Source organism: Aythya ferina (genome assembly GCF_964211825.1).
Source record: "Aythya ferina genome assembly, chromosome: 5".
Taxonomy (NCBI): Eukaryota; Metazoa; Chordata; class Aves; order Anseriformes; family Anatidae; genus Aythya; species Aythya ferina.
In genome coordinates, this window is record NC_140301.1 from 24,249,846 (window position 1) to 24,275,187 (window position 25,342).

The window sequence follows — 25,342 nt, forward strand, 5'->3', positions numbered from 1 at the left end:
ACATAAAACTGAAAGCAAACAAAGTCTTTAAAAAAATACTGGCATTAAGGTTCTGATTTTACCTCCATCCAAAAGATCTGACGTTGTAATCAGTTCATTGTAACCAGGCCTAAATATATCAAACAAAAGAACTGAAGTGATCAGAGCAACTGTCATTTCCCAGGAGCCACCTGCTAATTACCAGAATGTATCTAAAAATAAGTCAGAAAAAGGCACAATATTTTGAAAAGAAACCTTTATTGTTCATACAAAGCTGACTCTGTCACATATCATAAGGCATCATTAACAAGCTAAATATGACTTTGCTTAAATCAAACAATATTGCTTAATGAAAGTATCCAACATAGTTGTGATCAATTCTTTTCTTTGTTCTTTCCTGGATTAATGTGTGTTTTGGTATCAGCTCATCTCTTTTAGACTGCTAGCTTAGCCAGCACGTTGCATGAATAACTTCCTTGTCAGGTAAATCCACCACAGGGACTAAAATCAGAGCTGGGGTCTTCCTGCCCAAGTATTTTTCAAGGTTTTCTTGCAGTCCTAAAGAGAAAGAAAACAATTCATGAATTCTCTTTGTCTTACTTTCTATTGTGTGTCATTTCTTAAAAGTGATTTCTGAGTATGTTTTTGAAACCTATCACGGAGTAGCAATTAACAAAATTGAAATGCAACTCTGAGTTTTCAATGTACACAGAAGGAAGAATCACTATCTCCTACCTGCCCGTCAAGTAATTTAAGATCAGCTTTACCTAAGGACATATTTCTGCAAAACTGTTAAAAGCATTTTGACCAGCTTTGAGGGAGTGGTCCACTGATGACAGACACAGCAAGCTGAAACTAGGTGCGGGCAGTGAAAATAACTAAAGGCCAGTGGTTTGCAAATAGTGGTACTGGGATGATAGGTGCATAGTTGTCTGTACGTGAATTTCTGACCTCAGGTCCCACCCTGCTGCAGCAGTCTACTAAAAGTTAAAATGGGCCATTTTTAAAACCATTATGAACATGATTTCTATTTGAAGTTGCTGGAAGCATGCCATGTTGCTGATACGATGAAGTTCAGGGATGGCAACATACATAGCAGCAGCTCTAGAACAAGAGAGGTTCAAACTCTGAAACATACAGGATGCAGCTACACAGAGCTTGGCCGGGACTGTTCTGTGGCAGAAATTACTAAATTCCAAGTCCATTAGGGGAACAGAATTGATACTGGAGACCATCTAATTAGGAGAATAATGGAAGAAAAGTAAAGAATGGAAATTAAAACTCTGCTTTAAGACATTTCTGGTCGTGCAGCAGTCCCAAAGGACATGCTAGGAATCCAGGCACACAGAGCTTTTAGAGAAGACTGCAGAAAACCTTCCAAATGACTCTGGAAAAGGCGGTTTCCTAATGGTAAGGCATGGTCCACAAGATTTTTTGGTTTTGTTAAGTTATTTCTGTCTGTAGCTTCTGTGATTACAGCAATTCTTTACAACACTAAGCATTCTTGGCTAGAGAGGGTGTAAAGAGGGCAGAACTTGAAGACTGTCAAAGGTTTTTTTTTTTTTTTTTTTTTTTTTTTTTGTCACTGCCTGTGAAACTGTGAATAGGCAGTTCAGTCAAAGTGTTACCTCGTGTAAGGTAAAATAGGAATTTTGCCATTGTATTCACTGAAGCCAAAACTGTTCTCTCTTGTTACCTGGCAGCAGTATAATAAATTAAGGTAATAGTGGCAACACCACATGTGAAATACTGCAAAGACAATAGCAGCCTTCTGAAATTCTACTGTCTTTTTTGTATTAACATCACTGACGTTAGAGGTGAAAACAGATGGGGTGAGGCAAAGATCAACAGTCATCTCAAAGGCCAGAGGACTTCATGTTCAGTGTAAAAAGTGACTCAGTCTCTCTATCTCAGATATTCAGCAGTGCCTTGCTAATTAAGCAGCAGCTAACGGTCTCATTCGAAACTTAGTCCTCAGTAAGCTTTATAGCTATGCTGGCTCAGAAGGCATTCAGTGGAAGTGGGTAAAGGAAATTCACCTCAAAAATCACCGATTCCACCCTATTAAAACTTCATCTCCTCTTTTTCTTCAATTAATACTGTGAAAATGTAATTTTGATCTTTAACTTTTTACAGGTTTAAAAGCTATGAAACAGGGCTAAAGGCTACAATAACTGAAAGAGGTATTGCTTTCACAGGGAGAATTTGAAAGTGAGGCTATCTGGAAATTTAACTCCATTCTTTTGCTTTTTGGGGCAGACAAAATAGCCTTAAATACTTACATTTGAACATGACCTTGTGGATTTGCTTAACAGTCAGAAAGAGACACGTTTCCAGCTTGTCTATAGCAAGTGTAAATTGCCACAGCAAAGCCTGAACGTATAACTATCTTTATACATTTGAAAATTGTAAGTAAATGTCTGCTCATGCAAATTTCCCCTGAAAGGAGGATATAGGGTCTTCCAAAAAAGTAAAATTATAGTCTCAGGTCCCCACAAAAGGCAGTGCACAATTAGTAAATCTGATAAATGCTGACACAATGCAAAATTTGATGGTTTTTACATTTTACCTGGTATAAATAATAAATAAAAATAAATCTTCCAATACTAATTGTACATTTTTAATCATATGACACAATCCTTTTTTTCTTCTTTTTTTTCACTCCTGCATACTATGATTTCAGGTAAATAAGAACCTCAGTCAACAGTATGAGTGTTTTCTGGTGTGTGTAACTCCATGTTCAAAGACATCTTAGATTTCAAAAATTTCTTTGCTTTTTCTGACTTATGGAAATATTTCATTAGTTGCATGCCAAACTTGTAGAAGTTGAATGTAAAAGTGAATATATGTAAAGGACATAGGGTTACAATGAGTGTGTTTACCGGAGCTTTAACAGGAGCTATATAAGACTGATACCAGTCTTAAATTTACTTAATCTGCCTTGATACAGACTATTTACTTAAGAATAAAACAAAGCAGCTGATTAGCAAGCAGCAAACATGTGGTGTGTATTGTGCATGTTTTCATCTTCTGTGACTGCATTCTGTACTCCACGACATATTCCTAAAGCAGGTGATTTTCACCTTGTAGGATGGAGGTCCCCTACTTGCAACTGAACAGCACAAATTAATGGCACGGGCTCCATGACAAATTTCTTTCTGCACCACTACACATCTTTCCATTGACCTAGGCACAGCTGAGGTATACAGACATAACCAAAACCTAAACTGAACAAAAATTATTCAAACTTTCCCCCTCTTTCACTAAAAATTCTGGCATTGCTATCTGTTTCAGCCATTCCTCTTAAAGGACAACATACTGAGATCTACTATCTGATGATCTCACACTGACTTAGCAACCCTTACATACAGCATGGCATATAGCATCATAAGCTATTGCTTTTAAAGGTGATTTTCAGACTGAGTAGATAAAACAATGTCCTGAGAGCCTGCACAGTCATTGCAAATGATTGTTTTAACATCTAGGCTATCATTGTATGATTTGGACCAGTATGAGGCCACAGAATCCACTTACATGTTTCCAGAACTAGGTTCCTATTACTGCTGACACTCCTGTTTCACTGGATATTTGCAGGTGAGGAATAATAAGATTACATTTAGCCTAGCATATAAAAAATCACTTTCATATTGTAACTACTATCTTTCTTCTACTTTTTACCCAAAAGATATTGTTACATCACTAAGAGCAGGTTTTTAAATCCCTGAGCTAATAAAGCTCCATTGCTTCAGCTGTGCAGACCTGACATGCAGCATGTACTCTGAAAAGATGCGTCACAGGGGATCAGGTTCCTAACAGTTGACTAAGAGTTCCGGTCCCAAAAGATGTGCCCCTGGCGTGCAGAACACTTAACCCTTCGACCAGTACCAACATGACTATTCACAAATTATTGATGTCCCTAAATCCCTGGCAGATTGCAGACAGTTCTTGTCTCCCTTGAAGCCAAAGCATATGGTCACTAATGAGATGGATTAAAAAATACATATACACATCCAAGGCTTTGCCACACGAATGTAAAGCCACAGAAATGGAAGAAGGTGATTGAACTCGACTGAACGCTGTTAAATACATGATTAGCCTCTTGTTATGGATCATTTCCATTGATCTATATACAGTTTCACAGCATAGTTTAATTCAAGCTGTCTAGAACAAGCCTCTGCTTTAAATGGTCGGGCAGAGAAATGAAAAAGTGAAACACGAGGAACTGGAGTCCTCCTTCCCTTTCTTATGCATCCAGCTGACCGTCTCTCTGGCTACAACAATAGCAATGGAAGAAAATTTGCTTTTTAAAAAAATCTGTTTTTACTGTTCGTGAGGATTATATGCTACATAAATCAGTTCAGGATTTTCCCCATATTTTTACTTAAATAATATAAAATGTTGTAGCTGAATGTAAAATTTTAAAACAAAACCAGTACTTGATTTTCCTTGTCCAAAACTAAGACCTAGTCTAGTCAACAAAATTCCCCATTGGAATGCAAAAATGCATTACTTTGCAAAATACAGTTCCAGGAAAAACTGACCAACGATATGTTACCCCATGCTTTTATAAATGTCTTCCAAAATCACATAATTTGAAATATTTTTTCCCCAATGAACAAAAAAAGGGTATGAAAAAAAATAATAATTAAACTTATGAGGATGGAAATGGAACTTGCTTTGGAAGCCAGCCACTCCTGATTATTTATCTTGGCTCTTGGTCCTTCTGGTTTTAAGTGAGTCCTTGCCTACTTATTTATACTACCTTGATCTTGATCTATTTATACTACATTGACCTTACTGTCAATAGCAGATAGGAAAAAGGTGAGCAATTGGCTTTTCCTAGTCCAAACCAGCGAGTCAGTGAAGGTGCCTGCACCCTGCACCGCTAGTGCAAAGTGGAGAGGGGTGGCCAGCCGCACACTACCAGCTCCAGAGGAACCCAACAGCTGCCTGTTCCCTTCCCCATCCCACCAGCCTCTCTGCTGTTCCTCTTGGATTAGATGGGAGCGTGTGGGAAGGAAAGGGGCTCACTCATCATCAGGGAGGATGTTAGCATTTACAGGAACCTTACTTTTCTAGAGCTGAGTCATGTGGCTGAGTAACTGCGGAATTTATTTTAGACTGTAGCCAATGCATTTTTTAGCATCTAAAAGAAAATTAGTAGACAAAAAGAGTTATTTTTAGTGCTAGTTTGATTGTGGATCTGTCAGCTTTGGCAATGCATCTCTTTTATCAAGCTGCCACGATACCTTGTTTTGTTTTCAAGGCAAAGTTTGATTAAAGACCGATTTCAGGAAAGATACTCACTGTGGGTGTTAATTAGTGCTTTCTGGACTCTGCAGGGTTTAGCTTATGATCTTTTTCACTTACTAAACCCTGTAATTCAAATTACATGACGATGGGAATGAACCAACCCCTTTCTATTCTTCTGAAGGCTTTTGTTTAACTCAGCCAGGAACAAATCTTTGTCCTCTTCTTCCCTAATACAGAATTCTATTTTCTGTCCCTTCCTAAACAAAATTAAAAATAATACTTCACGTCTAAAGAGAGTTTTCAAACTAATGAACTGTGCCACATCCTCAGAAAATATGGAGTAGATAAACTTTGTCATCAGTGGTGCCCGAGTATAGTATACATCTTAGGAAAAACAGGGAAATATTTATTTCCCTTCCTATTTCTCTTGTGAGCAGAGTACTCTTATTCCATAAGAGAAGGTCCCTGGCATTCCTCTCCCTTCTCTCAGACAATCCTTTTGCTTTTCTGCTGCTGTCATGTTAAGCAAAAGGCCAGCTACTAGCTCAGAAATCTTAGTTGTGCATACTAGTTAGCAGATTGAGGTGAGATCATAACATAATATGATTAAAACAAGGAACTATGCAATTAAATATGTTCAATTAAAATGCCATTGAGTTACTATACAAAAATAAACTTAGAAAAAGTGCGGCCTAAACCAAAATCTGGTACAGAACCTGCAGAGAAGAATACTCAGCTACACTGGATATTTGAAACTAGACAAAACATGAAACCACATACAAAAGAGAATAAACTTGTGAAGGATTAGAGAAAATGACCTAAAATGATCCATAGCTGTTTTCCAGAAGACAGCCTGTAAAGGAGAAGAACTGAAGCTGTACAAGGTAAGATATTTAAGCTGAGTTCACGAATACCATCCTAAACAGCTCTCTCCCAAGGACACGCTGTCTCCTGAACTTCCTCCCATATTTCTAAACTTAAACTTAGCTTAGTTTGAAGGCTGGTATGAACTCTTCCTGAAGCTGTACAGTGTGACAGATGCACCATGCAAGCTAAGGATGTAAGCAAATCAGGCATCCATAATCACCAAATGCATTTTTATACCAATATTTATAACAATTGTAATTTCAATCTCAAATGCCTCCCCTAAAATAATTATGTGCCACATAAGTCTCTTCAGATATACAGACGTTACCTTCCAACGCACATGGTACCAATCAAATTAGATATGATATCATGCACATCAGTGGCACGACAGAAAGGAATGTGACTCTTCTAAAGATAAACAAATGTTGCTGAGCTCTTCTGCACATTAGTTTTGGCTATTTCTCAGCAGAAAGAATTAAGATTTAGCTACCACAATAATTCTTTCAAGCTGCCGGCTATAGTTCAGAAAATAGCAGAGCATGAAAACTCATTGCTTTGTGTTTTCCAGCAGCCTGCTTTAAGCAGTGTCCTATATACAGGTTGAGAATCAGCCTATACAAGGTTATAAATGTGCACTTTTGTTTAAAATGTCATTACCCTTCTGCACTAAATAAAGAAACACTTAAATATGCCCTTCCAGTACTCACAGTGAGGTCTAAATATAATTTCAAAGAGAACGGAGGACTGAACTTTCTGAGTACAATCACCGGGGGAAGAACTTGCACTTTTTCTAAAACCATGACAGAGTGCAAAGATCACAAGCCTGTTTTCTCTGTGTGCTATCTTTCAACCCTGAAACAACCCAGTCTCTTTAAAGGGTGGATGGTTATTGAACTTGTATGCCAGATGTGTTCAAAGTCTCTGGGGAGGATGGGCTATAATGACACTAAGTGGAGATGAGTTATGAGTGGAGACATTATTACAAACATATAAAACAGTAAGGACCCATTTTTCAAGTAGCATCTGAGAATGCACTTCACAGTATGTGTAAGCACTTGTTTGCTCATATAGTAATCTGAATGTGCCTATGTGGACAGATAAAACTACAGGAATCACTGGAGGCTCATGCACACATTTTTTTTTTTTTGTATGCAGAAACAGAGGAATGTGCACTTTTTTTTTTTTTTTTTTCAGATTTATTGAAAACTTGGTGTGAAAATGATCAACTGCAACAGCACCTGTGCAGTAATTATGAAAGTTGCTTTTTCACCTCTTGGTCACATTACAGCTCCTGACTTTTGCCCCGCAGTCCAAGAGCACTGGATGGCACAGATTCGCAAGCTGTAGGACAGTTGGTAGCTGTGCCCTCCAGGTAAGGTTGGGAACGCTGTTGGGGCAGTGTGTGTGGGAAGCTCGGCTGTGCCTGCTGGTAATTCAAGAACTTTTATCTTCAGGGCCTGTCAATCTGGCACCTTTCACAAGTGTTAAATTCACTTAAGTATATTTTTTAAGAAGCTGTCATGAGACATACTGAAGCAAATATGTCCTTCAGTGGTTACACATGGACTCAGTTGTAACAATGTTTGTTAAGTGCTTTGACATCCCCAAATGATATGTTTGGTACAGCTTCCACATTTGTTCGTTTATTCGAGTCTGCTAAATAGTCTCTAAAAAACCAACGGGTTTAAGAAATATCTGATTGGACATGGTACATCTAAAATGCCTGACCATGAGAAGACACTTATTTAATGACTGGACATACATCTACTTTTGGGAGATATGGTAGAAAAGATTTCTAAAAAGGATTGTGGTAAATGTCTTTAGGTTGGGTACAGAGAAGATAACATGGTCCTCGCTTTATGTCAAATTATGCTGTGATCATTAAAAATACCACTGATGGAATAAGCATTTTCAGTTTCAAGGGCAGATTCTCAACTCTTGTAAACTGTAGCCATGCTAATTTACACCTGCTGAGGAGCTTGCACAGTAGATCACATATTTATATATAATATCACGTGCAAACTAATGAGGTTATTTCTAGATGTTTACTGTTGGAAAGAGCTCTGAAACTTTAAATCAATCTGCTGCACTAATGTAAACAACTTCTTGCAACAAAACTAGATAAAAGGGCACTGAACATGTTAAATACATTATTAGGTCGATGAAGATCATTCATATTGATCCAGGTCTGGCTTCACAGCACAGTTTAATCAAAGCTGCCTGGAAGAGGTAACAAAGAGTGGTCGTGGCACTCACCGCCTTTCATCCTGAGGTCACTGATTTAATCCTAGAGTGGGTCTAGAAATGACTTAAAATTCATTATTGCTGCATCTGACAACTTATGTGAATTTGTATGGAGCAAGCTAAAAAGAAGGGTAGAGAAATATTTAGATTAGGAATAAAATCCAGCTGCTGTTCCAGCCAGGAAATTCTGCTGCTGGAGGTTGCTGTTGGCCTATCCAGCGGTTCACAGGCTCCTGATAGCCACGCAGCTACTTCCCTTCGATCTGGCAGATTTACATTAATTGGATTTTTATCCCACGTGGCAGAGGCCCAAGATATCAGTACCCTGTTATTCCCTACAGTCAAGGAAAAAAACGAGAGAGATAAGTCTTTTGTTCCTCTTCATGGCCTCCAAAGATGACAAATAAATCTCACTGCTAGTGCTTCCTGTGTAATATGAGCTCCTGGTTTGTTACAGATTTGGGAACAGGAGACTGGGAGAGTCATTCAGCTGTGTCAACCGACTGTAACACAAAAGAAAAAGGTCTGAAATTTGGCCATGTAATGATGTGAGCTGCAAGTAATTTCTGCTGTAACTTGAAATTGTTAACAGCATAATTTATAAAATCCTTCCACAAGACTTAGGCGTCATTTTATCTGGCACTGAATAAACACTAAATAACGAAAAGGTCTACCACGAAGAGTTTAGCACCACCACAGAAAATACAGAGCTTAAAAAGGAAAGTGTGGAAGGTAGGAATTTGGCAGGTAGGAAAAATGTGTCAAAATTACACATGATTTGTTAGTGTAATTTTTGGAAAAGCCAACAACTGTTGCCAAACTCTGACCCACCACACTTCTTTTCTTCTTCTAGAGAGCACACCACAGCTACTAACGCTTACTAACAGCAATAAAACAATGGCCAAGAACTGAATCATCATTCTGCTGGCACTGCTTCTAGATTTCTGAAAGCTAAAATGGCACCACAGTAAAGCACTGCTGCCTGCACGTGTCCCACCTGCTCTGGTGTTGAACAACTTCACTGTTCAGAGGCCTTTGCCATTCTTCCACCAACAGTAACCACGTGGGTTTATAACAAGGTGTCTGAAACTTACTTGTGAGCTTGAAGCCAGAATAGCCTATCACAGATGTCAAGGGACTACACACCTGTCTTATGAGTGCTTGATAAACATTATCATATATTTTATACAATTTATCACAGAAGGCTACAGTGAAATTATTACATAAATATATAATAAAAAACAAAGAATATTTAATCACCAAAATACATGCGTCTAAACACCCATTTTTAAAGACACTTTTAGGGAAGGGCTTTTGGAATTATACAAATTGCACTGCCTCATCTAACTCTTGTAAATTTTTTGATTTATAGAAACATGGACAAGAGGTAAAGTACACAGCATAGTCTCACAGGGAATGGAAAAGCTGCCCAGAGCTGGCCCACAGCTCAGGGGCTCCTTGTTCCAGTAGGTGGGCCAGCACCCACAGATGAAAAGCCCATCAGCAGCGCTGAGTAGGTCTCCTGTTTGCACACTGGCTCCTTTGAAAGGAATTTCTAGTTCTGGAACTGTAAGCCACAACTCCACCAAAAACTATGTTAGTTTGAAGAGACACTGGGTTAATGATATTGCAAATTCTTGGAAGGAAAATGGATGTCATGCTTTAACCATGCTTAGGAAACATGAAGTGCGAGTGATGGAAGGATGACCTTTTATCTTTCCCACAGAAAGAAGGCTAACCTATAGGGCACAGGGAAACATAATTTTGATTTATCCTTGTGCTTGCGTTCTCTCTTAAAGATGTGATCTGTGGTATGAGATTTGGTTTTAACAATGTTGCTGTACTGCTAGAGGGAAATAAATTGTTCAAGAAGAGATGTCAGTTTTAAAGTACAGCAAAGATGCCCACACAGCCCTCTCCTTGGTAAACACTGATACTTTATGCCATGGGCCTTAACTTGTCAGGGGACATCATACCTTCTGCATAACAGGACACAGTCATGAGAAGGACAGGTTATAGAAAGCCATTAAAACCCATTCACAGAGAGCCGGTATTCTCCTGGAATATCATCACTGTAGTGGTCTTATTCGTATTTTCTACATTACATTAGCAGACTGTATTACACCATTGCCAAAAAGATCCATTAGTATCAGGCACATTTAATTTTTCTTTTGAAGTAAGTAAGCATATGTGGATAGAAAGGAAGGCAACAAAGCATGCTTGGCCTAGCTGAAATTTTGCCAGATCACCTTGTGAGGCAAATCACACACCTACAGCCTGCCACAAGAGCCCCTAGGATCATTAAAGCCCTAAAGAATCTGTTAAGACAAGAAGGTGGGATGTGAAAATACTAAAGGCTTTTTATTATTATTATGAATATCGAACAGGTTTCATTTCTGACTTACCAAGAGCAAGGAGGCAGAAGAAAGGAAAATTAACTGGATCTTATTATATATAGAGATATATATATAGTCAGAACTTCATGCTAAATATATTTGTGTCCTCCATAAGTGTTTCAGTTGGTGTTTTAGCAACTAATTTAGGCAGCTGCAGCACATTTAGATCTAATATAGTCAGATCTACAGTTACTGGTACCTCTCTTTTCTGTAAACAATAGAACAAAAGAAAAAAGTCGTAATCTATTTGCTTAAAATATGAACTTGGTTGTTTATTTCTCCAGAATTCTAGCTTTCTCTCAGAGGAAACTTGGATGTTTGTTCTATCCTTTGACCTTTTAGGTATTTTCTAATTACTGTCACATTCCTGCTCTGATTTGTTTGTAAATTATAAATCTGATTTTACCTTGATTTTTTTTAAACCGCTTGCTACAATCCTTCAGAGAAACCTACTCACAGTTTCATTCTTAAGGCCAACTGAAGATTTACAATATGCTAAACTGGGCAAAAATTCTGTAGTAATCAGCACAATGTATTTTATACTCCATCATAATCATTTTTCTGGCTCCATGTCGATATAACTTTTTCTGCTTTTTACAATGGTTTACAACTTAAATAATTTAATACAACAGTTGTTATATTTTTATTGCAAGCTTATAAAACTTGTACCGTAAGTCTCCTCCATGCAATATATTAAACAAAAAAATGACAGAGAAGAAGGGGAACTGATGATTACTAAAACTGTAATTCAGTCTCGAAGTACTGAACGTGTCATAAAGCGCTTCTGGTTCACTTGCATACAGTAGATCTTGTCAGAATTTCTCAAATGAGCTACCTCTTCATATTTAGTTCTTCTTACCTGTTATTTTAATGTTGATATAAGAAAAACAACAGTGATTTCACATTTCAGACAATGTACTGATGGTCCAGGACAGAGCATAAAGTACCCAGAGAAAAGGATGCCAGTGCCAGCTCTACCCCTGAGTTGCTGGAAGTCCTTGGGTTCTTTTGGCTCCAACAATGTGTATCGAGCTGTACGTTACTGAATTTTGCAAGGACTGCCAGTGGTGTAAAGACAGGCAGACATCTGCTAAGGTCTCAGGGAGGACCTTTGTGTCTATTTTTTGTGTCTCTGAGCAACTGCAGTTGTTGATGCTTCATAAAATCAATCCCTGAATTTCAGACTTTCACTTTTTTAGAATAGAAATAGTACTTAGCTGCCTTTGTATAATGCTTTGAGATCACCTGAGGAATAATTTCATCTGCCTCAGTGTATCTGAGTTTCTGTAAAAGACACCATTTCAATGCATCCCCCAATAAGACTTGTTTAAAGTGTATTTTGCAGTTTACAGACACACTTTACAAGCTTTTACAGACCAGGGGTTCTGTCCACATCTACAAAGTAGGTCACTGTATATCCATAAGAACATACAAGTCTGCTACATCTAGAACTCTTTTGCTGGTAATATATATTGAAATAATAACTATTGAAAAAAATATGTCAGAAGTAAATCTTGCTGACTTGAAAATTAAACATTTATTCCTATTTCTAGAGTGATCATTCATATTTTTGAAACTGAGGATAAAAACTACAATTAGATGTGGTACAGATTCTTTGTGATCTAATGCAGTAAACCATTTCTGCACAAAATGCATCACAGAAAACCTCTTGCTGTGTTGAGAGCTGTACCTCTGTGCTCAGACTTTCAACAGAAAAGAAGGCATCCCGTGTTGAGGGATGTCTTATTGCTTTTATCTTACAGAAGTAAAATATTTCAATTTCTAAGGACAGGCTCGACAAAAATCTCAAGAAGATATTTCCAATGGGTTGGTGAAAATAAAATACGTAATTAATTCCTCTAAATCACTTAACTGCATGGCCTTAATACTGCTAATACAAAGGCTGTTTTCTTTGCCTAAATCATTAAGATTTCTTAGTAAAAATAAGCTTGAAACTTCTAAGAGATCAACATATCCAACTGAAAAATAAACTTTGGTATTTGTCCAAAAGTCTGATAGAAAAGCAGACACATAAAAATTATTTTCTGAATTGTGTTGCTATGATTTCAGCCCCTACCTACATGGATCACTCGCTTTGTAGAGTGAAAGATCACAGATGCCTGCATGCTCTCCGAGGTATTTTTTTTCAATACTCAAATATACCAAAATGAATAACAGTGATAAAAACAGAATTAGCACCTACATTAAGCAGTAAGACTTTATGTTTGTTTGTTTGTTTCCTTAAAATATATATATATAAAAAAAAAAAAAACACACAAAACAAAACAAACAAACAAAAAAAAACTTGGAAGACAATGTATGTTTATGTACCCAAGAACCTTCAATAAAAGTGCCTGGAGGACAATAACTCAGTTTATTTTGAAATACCTTTCTCCTCCTTATTACATATCTTAGGTAAGGTATTTAGCTTTGTATGTTTATAACTACAAATATAATTAAATCAAGCCATCTGTATTACATGATGGATTTCATGAAATACATTAAGCTTCCCCCACTCCAGAGATGGTTGCATGCTTGATCATTTGAATAAAATTCGATAACAGATCAAAAATGTGCTGCATGTAGTGTTATAATTTCTATTTATTGCCTATTAAACCTGAAATTTATCTGTCAGAATACTGCTCCCAACAGAATGATACAATCTGTGGTTTTGCTTCTGTAATCCTTTACACTCACAATTCCAGGACTAAAGTTGGATGTGTAAGTAAGAAATAATTTTAGATGGTAGGAAAAACTAAGCTTTTCACAGTACAAGAAAACATCTCTGTAATTTTAATCACTACCTTCTCAATGCCAGCCAGATAAATCAAGATCACAAAATACCTAAAGAATGAGCTAGTTCCCATACAGAAATGTCTAAAAGTCATCCATTACTATTGCCACTTTTCCATATAGCAGACAATGAAATCAATATGCTGTACTGGTTCGGTAAATTTGTCTCTTAACAAGTTAATAAAACAGTGATCTCCACATAGTCTTTCCATCCAACTTTCATAGAAAAAAAATGAGAATATTAAATGCACTAAGATAGGGAAGATCTGCTCCATTTGCTCTGCAATGATAATCTTTTACAAAAGAGGATTTTTATTATTAATTCTTCGCCTTCTGGGGATATTATAATTTCCTAGAATGTAAAAATGCCTTAAGCACAGCAATTTGCTGAGCTAGACTGAATTTCACGATGTTTCAAATGAGCTGATAAACAACTGCATAATTAGCAATTATTAGATCAAGACTGTACATTACAGATATACAAGTGAACCAGCCAATGGACAGACAAGTTGTCGATATTGCTTTTAAAACTTTGAGTCAGTGTTATTCTTTGACGTGCATCATAACTTTTCTTTTAAAGAATTATATACCACACTGCTTATTTATTTATTTATTTATATATTTTGAAATGCAGATTATTCTATCAAATAAATCCTTGGGATCTTAATCATTGAACACATCCCTGTATGTGTGAATAATGAAGAATATACAGGCTGAATATATCTCAAGTGCTAAAAGTGATGAGAATGATTTTTTTTTTCAATTAAATAGTATAAGCATGCTAAACCCAAGACTTCGTGTATTACTTAAGCCTTCAATGCTGCAGCTCCTTAATAAAATACATTATTTTACCTTACAAAATAAAGAGTGCAATTACATATACTACAGAAAAAGTAAAGTCAGGACCTGGGCATTTGTTATTTATATATGTCATTTTTTGTCAAGCTGGTGGAGCGTAGTTCGGAAATGTGGCAGCTATATTGAAGAGAAAACACTAAGAGGCTGTTTGAAATGTATCACAGAATCACAGAATTTCTAGGTTGGAAGAGACCTCAAGATCATCGAGTCCAACCTCTGACCTAACACTAACAGTCCCCACTAAACCATATCCCTAAGCTCTACATCTAAACGTCTTTTAAAGACTGCCAGGGATGGTGACTCCACCACTTCCCTGGGCAGCCTGTTCCAATGTCTAACAACCCTTTCGGTAAAGAAGTTCTTCCTAACATCCAACCTAAAACTCCCCTGGTGCAACTTGAGCCCATTCCCTTTCATCCTTTCACCAGGCACGTGGGAGAACAGACCAACCCCACCTCACTACAGCCTCCTTTAAGGTACCTGTAGAGAGCAATAAGGTCGCCCCTGAGCCTCCTTTTCTCCAGGCTGAACAAACCCAGCTCCCTCAGCCGCTCCTCGTAGGACTTGTTCTCCAGGCCCCTCACCAGCTTCGTCACCCTTCTTTGGACTCGCTCAAGCACCTCCATGTCCTTCTTGTAGCGAGGGGCCCAAAACGGAACACAGTACTCGAGGTGCGGCCTCACCAGAGCCGAGTACAGGGGGACGATCACTTCCCTAGCCCTGCTGGCCGCACCGTTTCTTATGCAAGCCAGGATGCTGTTGGCCTTCTTGGCCACCTGAGCACACTGCTGGCTCATATTCAGCTGACTATCAACCATCACTCCCAGGTCCTTCTCTGCCTGGCAGCTTTCCAACCACTCATCTCCCAGCCTGTAGCTCTGCTTGGGGTTATTGCGCCCCAGGTGCAGGACCCGGCACTTGGCCTTGTTGAACTTCATGCAGTTGACTTCAGCCCATCGGTCCAGCCTACCCAGATCCTCCTGCAGAGCCTTCCTACCCTCGAGCAGATCGACACACGCACCTAATTTGGTGTCATCTGCAAACTTACTGAGGGTGCACTCAATTACCTCATCCAGATCATCAATGAAGATATTAAAGAGGACCGGCCCCAGTACCGAGCCCTGGGGAATGCCACTCGTGACCAGCCTCCAACTGGATTTGACTCCATTCACCATGACTCTTTGGGCCTGGCTATCCAGCCAGATTTTAACCCAACGAAGCATGCGCCAGTCTAAGCCAAGAGCAGCCAGTTTATTGAGGACAATGCTGTGGGAAACGGTGTCAAAAGCCTTGCTGAAGTCAAGGTAGACCACATCCACAGCCTTTCCCTCATCCACTCAGCACGAGTGAAGTTACTAGATGAGTTTTTCTCTGAGAGACATAGAACAGTTAATTTGGCTGTTTTCTATAGTGACATGTTCAAGTTTCAGCACTGATCTACCAGAACTTACGTCCATTGAAATGAATGGCATAATAATTATATTATATATATTTATACAATACGTTTAATTATTTTTAATTGATACATTCAGGATCCTACTTTACAAGAATTTATAGTGATTCACCAATATTAGTCATAAATCTTATGATTTTTAAAACATGAAAGTACTACCTGAACAACACTGATTAGCTCCAAGAACAGACTCTATTTTAAATTTAGGATGGAGTTATTTGCACAAAATTTAACAGTTTAAAAGCTAGACATCTAAAGAAAAACAGCTCTCTGTTTCAAAAGATTATTAATCCCATTGCATGCACTATAGGATGAAGGCTTCTTTGGAGGTGTCTGTCTCCCAACACAAAGAACTTAAGCCATTTGGTTAAACAGAACAGTTAACTTTTAGGCAGTTAGAAGAAATTAATCTTACCCTAAATGTCAAGGCAACTGTGAATTGCATCATTCCTAGTTATAATAGCAACACTGAATTTAAAATTGATGTCTGGTTAATTGAGATATTACTGCAGACAACTTCATTGCATAGTCCCTCGCATTAAATGATCACCTAATCCTTCCTATTATTCCTGAATTATTCCTGAATGGCTTTCCAGTCTCAAAACATTGGTTTCAAATGAAAATATAATAAATGTTCATAAAGGACAATAAAACTAAAATGTAACACTTGTAATAACAGAATGGTTTAGGCATGCTTTATTTAGAGTATACTGCCATCTGTTTGTCTAGTAAACTTTTCCTTGTCACTTCCATTGCTACAAAGAGTTTAATTTAAAAAATGTGCAGAATGCAGAAGTTTGCTATTCAGTGTTTCTAGCCTGAAAAAAGTTTTAAAGGAAATAGATCAGCTGCCTTAAAGCACCTATAATTAGAAAAGGAACTATACAAACTGGAAGCTTCTTACTCAGATCTGCTATTTTGTAGTCTCCTTTTCTGATTATCTTTGTAACTGTGAGAGCATTTCAAAATCCTTACACAAGTGATTGGTCTTTACATTTATCATTGCTGCAGGGCTAAATTTAGACTTTTGTCCAAGCTTAGTTTTAAGTGTTGAAAACAAAGAAGCTTTTCTTTGACAGCTTAATTAAAACAAAGGAAGCTATTTAAATCTGCCCAAGGACATGCACGTCAGTCGTAGTCTTAGTGGTGACACTTGGTGGGCAGTATGTAAATGAGGTAGTCAAATGCATCATATAAAAATTGTTGTGTATCAAGCACATCACATACGTACTGTTAGGTAAGCTAGATGAACATGCTTTTAGCCCTGGTGAGCCAGATTTAGGTAAGACTAATACACTGCTCTAGGTAATACAATTTTTAACTGAGGGCCACTAAGTACACCTTAACCTGATTTTTGAAAATAAGAGGTGGTACCTCAGTAAAACCTCTCCCTACCTTTACAGGCTGTCTGGCACAGAATCCTCACAAAGCACTGTTTACATATTTAAAACTGGATTGGGAATAGTTTTGTGTGGATTACAATTATCAGCATGGTTTAGAGAGCTCTCCTCTTTAACATACGATGTCTTCTATAGGCATGGGACTCTATAGTGCTGATTTTAATACTGACCTTGTTAGTCTGTTTTAGGCAAACACTAATTAATACAAGAAATGCAAAAACAAAACAACAACAATCAAAGCCAAAACAGTTTGGAAGAGAATTAAAGGAAATAATTCTGACTCCATTCTAAGTCAAGAGAACACTGACAATTGGGAAAGTTTTCTGGTACTATACCAACTCCTAATCATAGCCATGGTTACCTAAAAAAAGAGACTATACTGGCCGGTAGGATATAAAGAAATTAACCTCACATAGCCCGCTATAGTGGGGTTCCCCATGGCTCCATTTTAGGACCAGTCCTCTTCAATGTTTTCATAAATGATTTGGATGAAGGACTTGAAGATTTTTTGAACAAGTTTGCGGATGATACCAAATTGGGTGCAGCTGTTGACTCTGTTGAGGGTGGTGAGGCCTTTCAGAAAGATCTTGACAAATTAGAGAACTGGGCAATCACCAACAATATGAAGCTTAACAAGAGCAAGTGCTGAATTCTGCACCTGGGATGGGGCAACCCTGGTTATATGTACAGACTGGGGGATGAGTAGTGGGAGAGCAGTCCTGCAGAGAGGGATCTGGGGGTTTTGCTCAACATCAAGCTGAATGTGAGCCAGCAGTGAGCCTTGGTGGCCAGGAGGGCCAACTGTAGCCTGGAGTGCATCAAGAATGGCATTGTTAGCTGGTCAAGGGAAGTGATTGTCCTGCTCTGCTCTGTGCTGCTGTGGCCTCACATTGAATGCTATGTGCAGTTTTGGGCATCACAGAATAAGAAAGATATAAAGTTGTTAGAGAGTGTCCAAAGGAGGGCAACAAAGATGGTAAAGGGTCTAGGGGGGAAGACATATGAGGAGTGGCTAAAGTCACTTGCATTGTTCAGCCCAGAGCAGAGCAGGCTGAGGGGAGGCCTCACAGCGGCCTGCAGCTCTCTCATGAGGGGAACAGAGGGGCAGGTGCTGAGCTCTGCTCTCTGGGGACAGTGACAGGATCCGAGGGGATGGCACGGAGCTGAGACAGGGGAGGGTCAGGCTGGATATCTGGAAAATATTCTTCATTGAGAGGGTTGAAATGGCTCCCCAGGGAGGTGGTTACAGCACCGAGCCTGCCAGTGTTCAAGAAGCATTTGGACAATGCTCTCAGAAATATGGTTTGATTTTTTTGGGTGGTCCTTTGGAGACCCAGGAGTTGGACTTGATGTTCCTTGTGGGTCCCTCCCAACGTGGATATTCTGATTCTATGATTCTAGAAACAGCCAGCTGGCAGTCTTTGTTTTTATTTCTCATTTCATTCAAGACCAAATAATGATCAATTAGAAACAGGTATTTCAATCTCGACAGTTTTCTGTCACCTTTGAATCAATCAAATGTCTTCTATATAAAGTCAGCCAGACAGAGCAGAGCAAAGCAAAGCTGACAGTAAGAAATAAGACTTAACTATATGCAGTACAATCACATTACTAAGTCTTGATAATGCTCCACTGGTTATGCTAGTATTACTATGAATTCTTAGGGCACAGCCTATATAATTCTAAAATTAGTCTAATATATGCAATGTTTACAAAGTCTGTTCTAAAGCATTATTCTCAAAAAATGCTTCATTTTTACTCTTTGATCTTTATCACAGCCACTAAAACCAAATTTAACAAGAAAGGCTTAATTCTCTCATACTAAGGCCAGAGTATATTCCTTTATTTATATCTACATGTAGGTTCATTTACTTACAAAGAATTGAAGTTCCAGTTATCCAGGTCAGAATCTACCACTTTGAGCAGTGCTTCACGCATATTTTGTAAGCCAAGCCTTTTTATTGCTCAACAGTATGTTAGCTCAGTAGAATGAAATATTTTCTATAGCCAACACATTGTTAGAAAATAAACCAAACTACTGAATCCAAATTGTCAAAAGAAAAAGAAATATATGTCCAGTCTGGTCCATGGCACCACTCATTAAAAAAAAGTAATAGTAACTTCACCTTTGCAGGGCAAGTAGATGTGTTGTATTTCTGTATCATTTGCTTTAGAGTTTACTGTTCTACTTCTAATATTACTGAAGCATATTTCTAATATTACTGAAGCATATTTTTAGAGGTGATAGAGGTGAAAGGGTACTGTGGCTTGGTGCAGACACAGTTCATTAATATTTTTAATTTCTTAAGTTTTAAAAAAGAGGGCAGCTTCTCAGGAAACTAACACTACCTAAAAATTGACATTATATATTAGATTTTGGTATTCTTAATTTTTCTTTTCAATTTTATGCCATGTCCAATGGAATTTCTAAACTTTCATCAACATCTCCTGTTTTATATCCTGCTCATTATTTCTCTCCAGACTAAAACCTCCTGTGAGGAATAACAAGTCGTTTTCTTTTTGGAACCATGTTAGTTAAGTCACGTACAAGTCAGAATTATCTGAAGGTGATGAGCAGATGAGACAGAAGGGAGGAATATAGTCCTCAAAAAAATAATTAATTCAAGAAAGCATTTGTCCTCCTGAGTGACTGTGTTTAAAGTAGTGTCAATATACGGTGTAAGAGATTCTTTTAGGATTGTATGACACTTCCCTGTATTGACTTTACTACTTACAGCTGTTCTATACCTTACAAACATTAAGGGGGAAAAAAGAAAAACAAAGTGGCTCTTCTCTGGCTCTTCTAAAGAAATTGGTTACTGAGAAAAATTCCTTCCCATTGACTACTTTTTCTTTTTTTTTTTTTTTTTTTCATTTTGCCACCAGTTCTCTTTCTTGTCTTCTATGTCTCAGTGAACTCTCATTTCCCACTACCACACTATTATTTAGGAGAAAAAAGCTCAGTTTAATTTTAAAGAAAAAGAAACAAATAAAATCAGAGCAGAGACGGTAAATAGCCACAGCCAGTAGCACAAGCTTAACTGTCAGGAGTAAACCATATTTTTCATCTAAACATTTAATTACTAATCCACAAACTATCACTAAGTTTCCTACTTGGTTAGCAAAATTAAAGTCTTATAAAACCATGCCAACCTTAAAAGCTATCAATAATTTTTAACAGAAATCACGCATGTTTCAAGTCCAAAACATACAAGTTTCAATAACTAATCCAATGATTATATTTTTCACTGAACTATAATTAACAGTGAAGTTTGTTATCAGTAGACAAAATACTACCTTATATAACGAGAATACAAAAGAACCAAACCCAAAAAATCTAGATATGTCAGAATAATGGTAATAAAAAACAAGCTTAATGCTGTTCAGAACAATCAGTACATACTTTTTTTCTATTATTTTTTTTTTTCAGAGCAAAAGGAATTCAAAGAAAGGTTCAAAGGTCTGGTTAAGAAATAGAAGCCAACAGCACATTATGCAATTATGTTCCAAGTTTAATTAGAGATCCTGTGGCAACACAAACTGTATACAGAAAAAAAAAAAAGTAAAAAAAAAAAAAAAATAGATTTGAAAGACCTGAGTGTAAAAAAGGCATCATTTTCTCTAAAAGAGATTGTCTGACCTGAAGAAAATCCTGTCTCCATTAAAGTCAAAGGACATTTTACCACTGAATTAGGTGAATTCAGGCTTTCATAAACTATGTTAATTTACACCTGTTTACATCATCTCCTTTTTATGTCTTTAATCATTCTGGAATCTGCACTCCTGTGTAGAAGGAGAGTTGGCTGGAGAAAAAAATTGCCTAGAATTCAGGAGATTCAGAAGTTCAATTTCTGTCACAAAGTTACTGAGAAAACCTGAACAAGTCACTACCTCTTTTCTGTCTCCTTTTCTACAAAATACAGGTGATGATACTAAACTCCTTTCTGAGGAGCAAAAGAGAAAAACATGCTATAGCTAGGTGTATCTTTTTATTTACTAAAAACACTGCTTACTAAATTCCAACAAGACACACCCATGTGAAGGCACAAGAGGAAAAAAAAACAACTTGGAATTTTAGAACCTTTTGCTTAATGAGAATGTATAAGAAAGAAAAAGAAAAGTTGATTGTAGACTACCAATGTCTACAATGGTGTCACTTATTAAAAAGATTTCATCTGTAAACACATAACTATTAAGGAAATAGTTCAGGAATAAAAGTGGAAGTTCATCATATTATTAATATGCTTAATAAGAAACAGTCAGAATGGTGGAATTTTTATTTGCAGGTAATTCTTTGCTACAGCAGATTGTTCACTACCCTGGAAATGTCACTAATGACACATTTTATGAATTTTCAACAATATCTCCATGGATAGAACACTGAGCAAGATGACCACATTTCTGTAATTACTAATAGTTTGAACTTATTACAGTAGTAATTTTTTTTTTTTTTTTTTTTTTTTTGGCCCACATCCTACAAAATGGCTATAAACTTTCATTTGGCCTTTCATTTTAGCTTCAATCTTTCAATAAAATCTGTGTGAAAGGTTCCCTGTGGCTACAAGTTCCATCCACTTAAGCAGAAGGTCATGATTATGCTTTTAGGGAAAACAAATGGCTTTAGTAAATTTTAGATGAATTCTGTTCCTTTCCTGTTCATTACTTGACTTTTTACAGGATTTATCTAACATAAAATCTGTGATCCATAAAGAAGTCAAGCAACAACAATCACAGTCAAAAAGCTTTAAGTCAACCTAGTGAACTAGTCAACTCCAGTTCACAGCTACAGGATGAAGCTTGGGGGTTGATCAAGAAAGTTACCTCAAACACCAGATTAAAACACCCTTAGGAGCTTTAAGATCATGAAACAGATTAATGAAGCTGATGCAATTAATTCAAAACATGCGGAAATATTTGGCCTTTAGGAGGAGATAAAGATTCATATCTGGTCAAAGAACATTTATCAAATGAGCTAATATGGAATTGTCAGTTTGCAAACAGAAAAATACTAGTAAAAGGAACAACTATTGCTGCAGGAACACCAGTAATTGTTGTGCAAAATGTTGGCTAAGGATTACAGTGTATCTGCAAGCCTGCTTTTTAGTAAATGTGAACAATATGGATAAAGTTCCATAAGAACTTTAGAAAGAGCTCTAATATTGAATCCAATCATTTCAGATGCAGATTCCATCTATTTCCAGTCTTGCAATTTACCTTGAAATTATTTGAAAATCAAGCAGAGTTATTTCATTCTGATATAATCTAGCCCTCGCAAGAAAAACTATGCAAGAAAAACATGAGATTCCTGTGGGGAAATGGACAGCAGAATAATAGAAAAGAAACAGTTTGTTGAGTACATGATCCACAAGTGTAGGGCTAAAAATTATTTTCTGTTATTTGATAAAGTGTCTCCAAAGTAGAATTCTGGAATATTAGAAAATGAGTTTGGAGAATCCTGACCAGCAATTGCCACTGCCTATGTCTATTTCATGAACACAAAGAACACTTCAGATGCTAGACACTGTGAAGTAAGAAGAAGCCAAAATGAGTTTGCCAGGCTCCAATTATATGTAAATGTTTTGCTTGAAAACTGAATGACATATAACATCTTCAAGACAGATTTAATAATACTAGAAACTTAAAATAGCCTCTAAAATCAGAGTTTGAATTTCAGCTTAAGAGGAAATATCTGAAATTTCATAAAACTTCAGAATTAAAGTGTTAACAGCCTGCTCAACCAAATGATGAACACATTAAAAATCCAGAAAACACAAAATAAACCCAGTTTATTTGTCCTTAGCAAGACAAAGGTAAAAAGAAAAGCATAATACTTATGTTAAATAAAACCATAAAGGGTCTACATTTAAACCTTAGTTAAAACAGTATGATGAGATGTAAAGAAGGCAGGCCATTTCTCTCTGATTATATCATTTTCTGTTTTTATGGTCTCTTATGTTGTCAGGATGCTATCAGAGCTACATGAATGATGCAGAAAAGTTTCACCAAAAATCAGCAACTGAAGCTATATTTTGGCAAATTTTTAAATGTATCTTACAATAACATGGAATTGTGAAATACGTTCACCTGATTCGTGTCAATGTGGAACAATGCTAGGGCCTCATAATGAAATGTGACCTTCTATCTTACATACCCTTGTATAAATAACCACACGTCCAAGAGAAAGAGTGGTTAGTGTATATAGTTCTTGTATCTTGCAAAAGAATGGTCTAGCAGTTCGTGTTGATGAAGGGTTTGAAGGGTAAACCTTGAGACTCGGGTCTGGGAGATAAGAGAATAGGGGAGAGTTTTTTGAGATAACTGCTGACTATTGCACAAGGCACAACTTTCTGACATCTGGCCCAGAGACTACTAAATAAGGAGAGGGGGGAAGCTGAAGAACGACCAAAGGACAAAGCCCGGGAGGAAAACTACGAGCCTTCAGTACGAGTGACCCCCAGAGGGACCACTGGAGACTGATATGCATGTGTCCATGGGATGGTTCAGGTCCCAGGAAACTAATTATAATAACCCTGCCTTTTCCAAAAGTGGTGATGAATATGTATTAGCCTAGGAGCATAAAACCAGCCGCCTGATGTAACACGTGTGCGTCTTGGTGGAGCAGAGACTCCTGGCACACCCAGCACTGTTTGTTTACCTCTATTCATTTAATAAATTGTAAACATTGATTGTAACCCTATTTGGGACTTAGTCATTTATTACAGAATCAACCTGAAAGCAGACTACCCTCTGCAGAACAAAGCCCACTAAACAAATTAAAATCAAGCTTTGGACTTTACCATGCAAGGCATGACAGTCATAATCACGGACTTGCATATTGCTTCAGAAGTTCTCCAGAAGAAACTTTAATTTTGCTAGGAATCATGATTCTGAGGCAAAGCTGTACTACTTCTCTCCTACAGCAAAGATACACTACTCTGGCTGCTTACCACATCTCTACTTTAGATGGAGTCCAACTGTCTCCATGTAGTGATCTCAATGGCAATGAAAGATGCATCAATTCACAAGACACATAAGTATTTCATTGTATCAAGAGCCTAAAAAAGGGATGTTTTCTCTTTGAATTCTTCTTTTCCTCCTGCTAACAAAAAGCTGTTCTTTTAAAAATATTAACAACAATCAACAGGATGTGGTATGTTTAGGTTGGTGTGAGGACTGTGTGTGACCTATCAAGTTTCTTGTGTTTCTGTGCTACTATTTTTCTTCTGAAGTTGGGCTACAGAAACATATTAGTGGCTCCCAGTTTAATAAATAACACCCAGTAGAATCCATGCTGTGAATTTCTGTATGCATGGTTTCCTGCTACCAACTATATTTTCAGCATAGAACAACACATTTTTTAAAACTGAAGCTTTTACTTTATTATAATACTTGTATTCTGGTTTATGTCACATCTCCTTTTTCCAGATCAAGAGACTTTAGACTGCTGCCTCTTGATTCTTACATTGTTTTGTTGTAATTTGTTCACTGTGCCTGCCTTCAAGTTTCATTCTTTCAGCTGTTCTGAAATTATTTTGCAATTATGTTAATAACATAATTGCCATTATTTCCAATAGATTGGGATTTCATTTTACCTAAAAGACAAAACAACAGTAGCAAATGATGTTTGGTCTTCAGATTGACTTGATTTTCAGAGTTCACATTCTCACTATTTTCTGAAATTTGGGCTTGTTGTACGGGTCTTGGTATGTGATATATCAGAATAAGGATCATTCTTTGGATGAACTAGAGACTGCAATCTCAGTAGAATCACTCTGGTTCAAAAGGCCTTGCCTCTAGTTCCATAGCTATTCCTGGCTGGTGTCTGATGCTCTTCCATCAATGCTTGGACAACTTTTATCTGCGTGTCAGAAAGATTAAGTTTTCCTACATTCTTCTTTCATGTGGCAGTTATTTGTAAGTCTTACTGTCTTCCAGAAAGTGTATTGTTTGCTTTTTTTCTCTTAAATGGCATAGTCGGAGGAACTGACTGGATATTTTTAAATTAAGATAACTATTTGAGATTTCCTAGCCAACTCAATGCTAAAAATATACTCTCTCTTATACCAAATATTCTTTAATATGACACCAGTGTACCCTGG

General features: G+C 37.3%; 1 protein-coding gene across 9 annotated transcripts in view; it reads right to left on the minus strand.

The window, feature by feature from the left end:
• Positions 1-220: 220 nt before the first annotated feature.
• DPH6 (diphthamine biosynthesis 6) overlaps positions 221-25,342 on the minus strand; it is a 208,383-nt gene continuing 183,261 nt past the window's right edge. For all 9 annotated transcript variants that reach the window (XM_084520499.1, XM_084520498.1, XM_084520497.1 and 6 more), the window contains one exon: positions 221-537. In XM_084520499.1, coding sequence (XP_084376625.1) covers positions 422-537 — 116 coding nt within the window. In that variant the 3' untranslated portion in view covers positions 221-421. The remainder of the gene's footprint in view (positions 538-25,342) is intronic.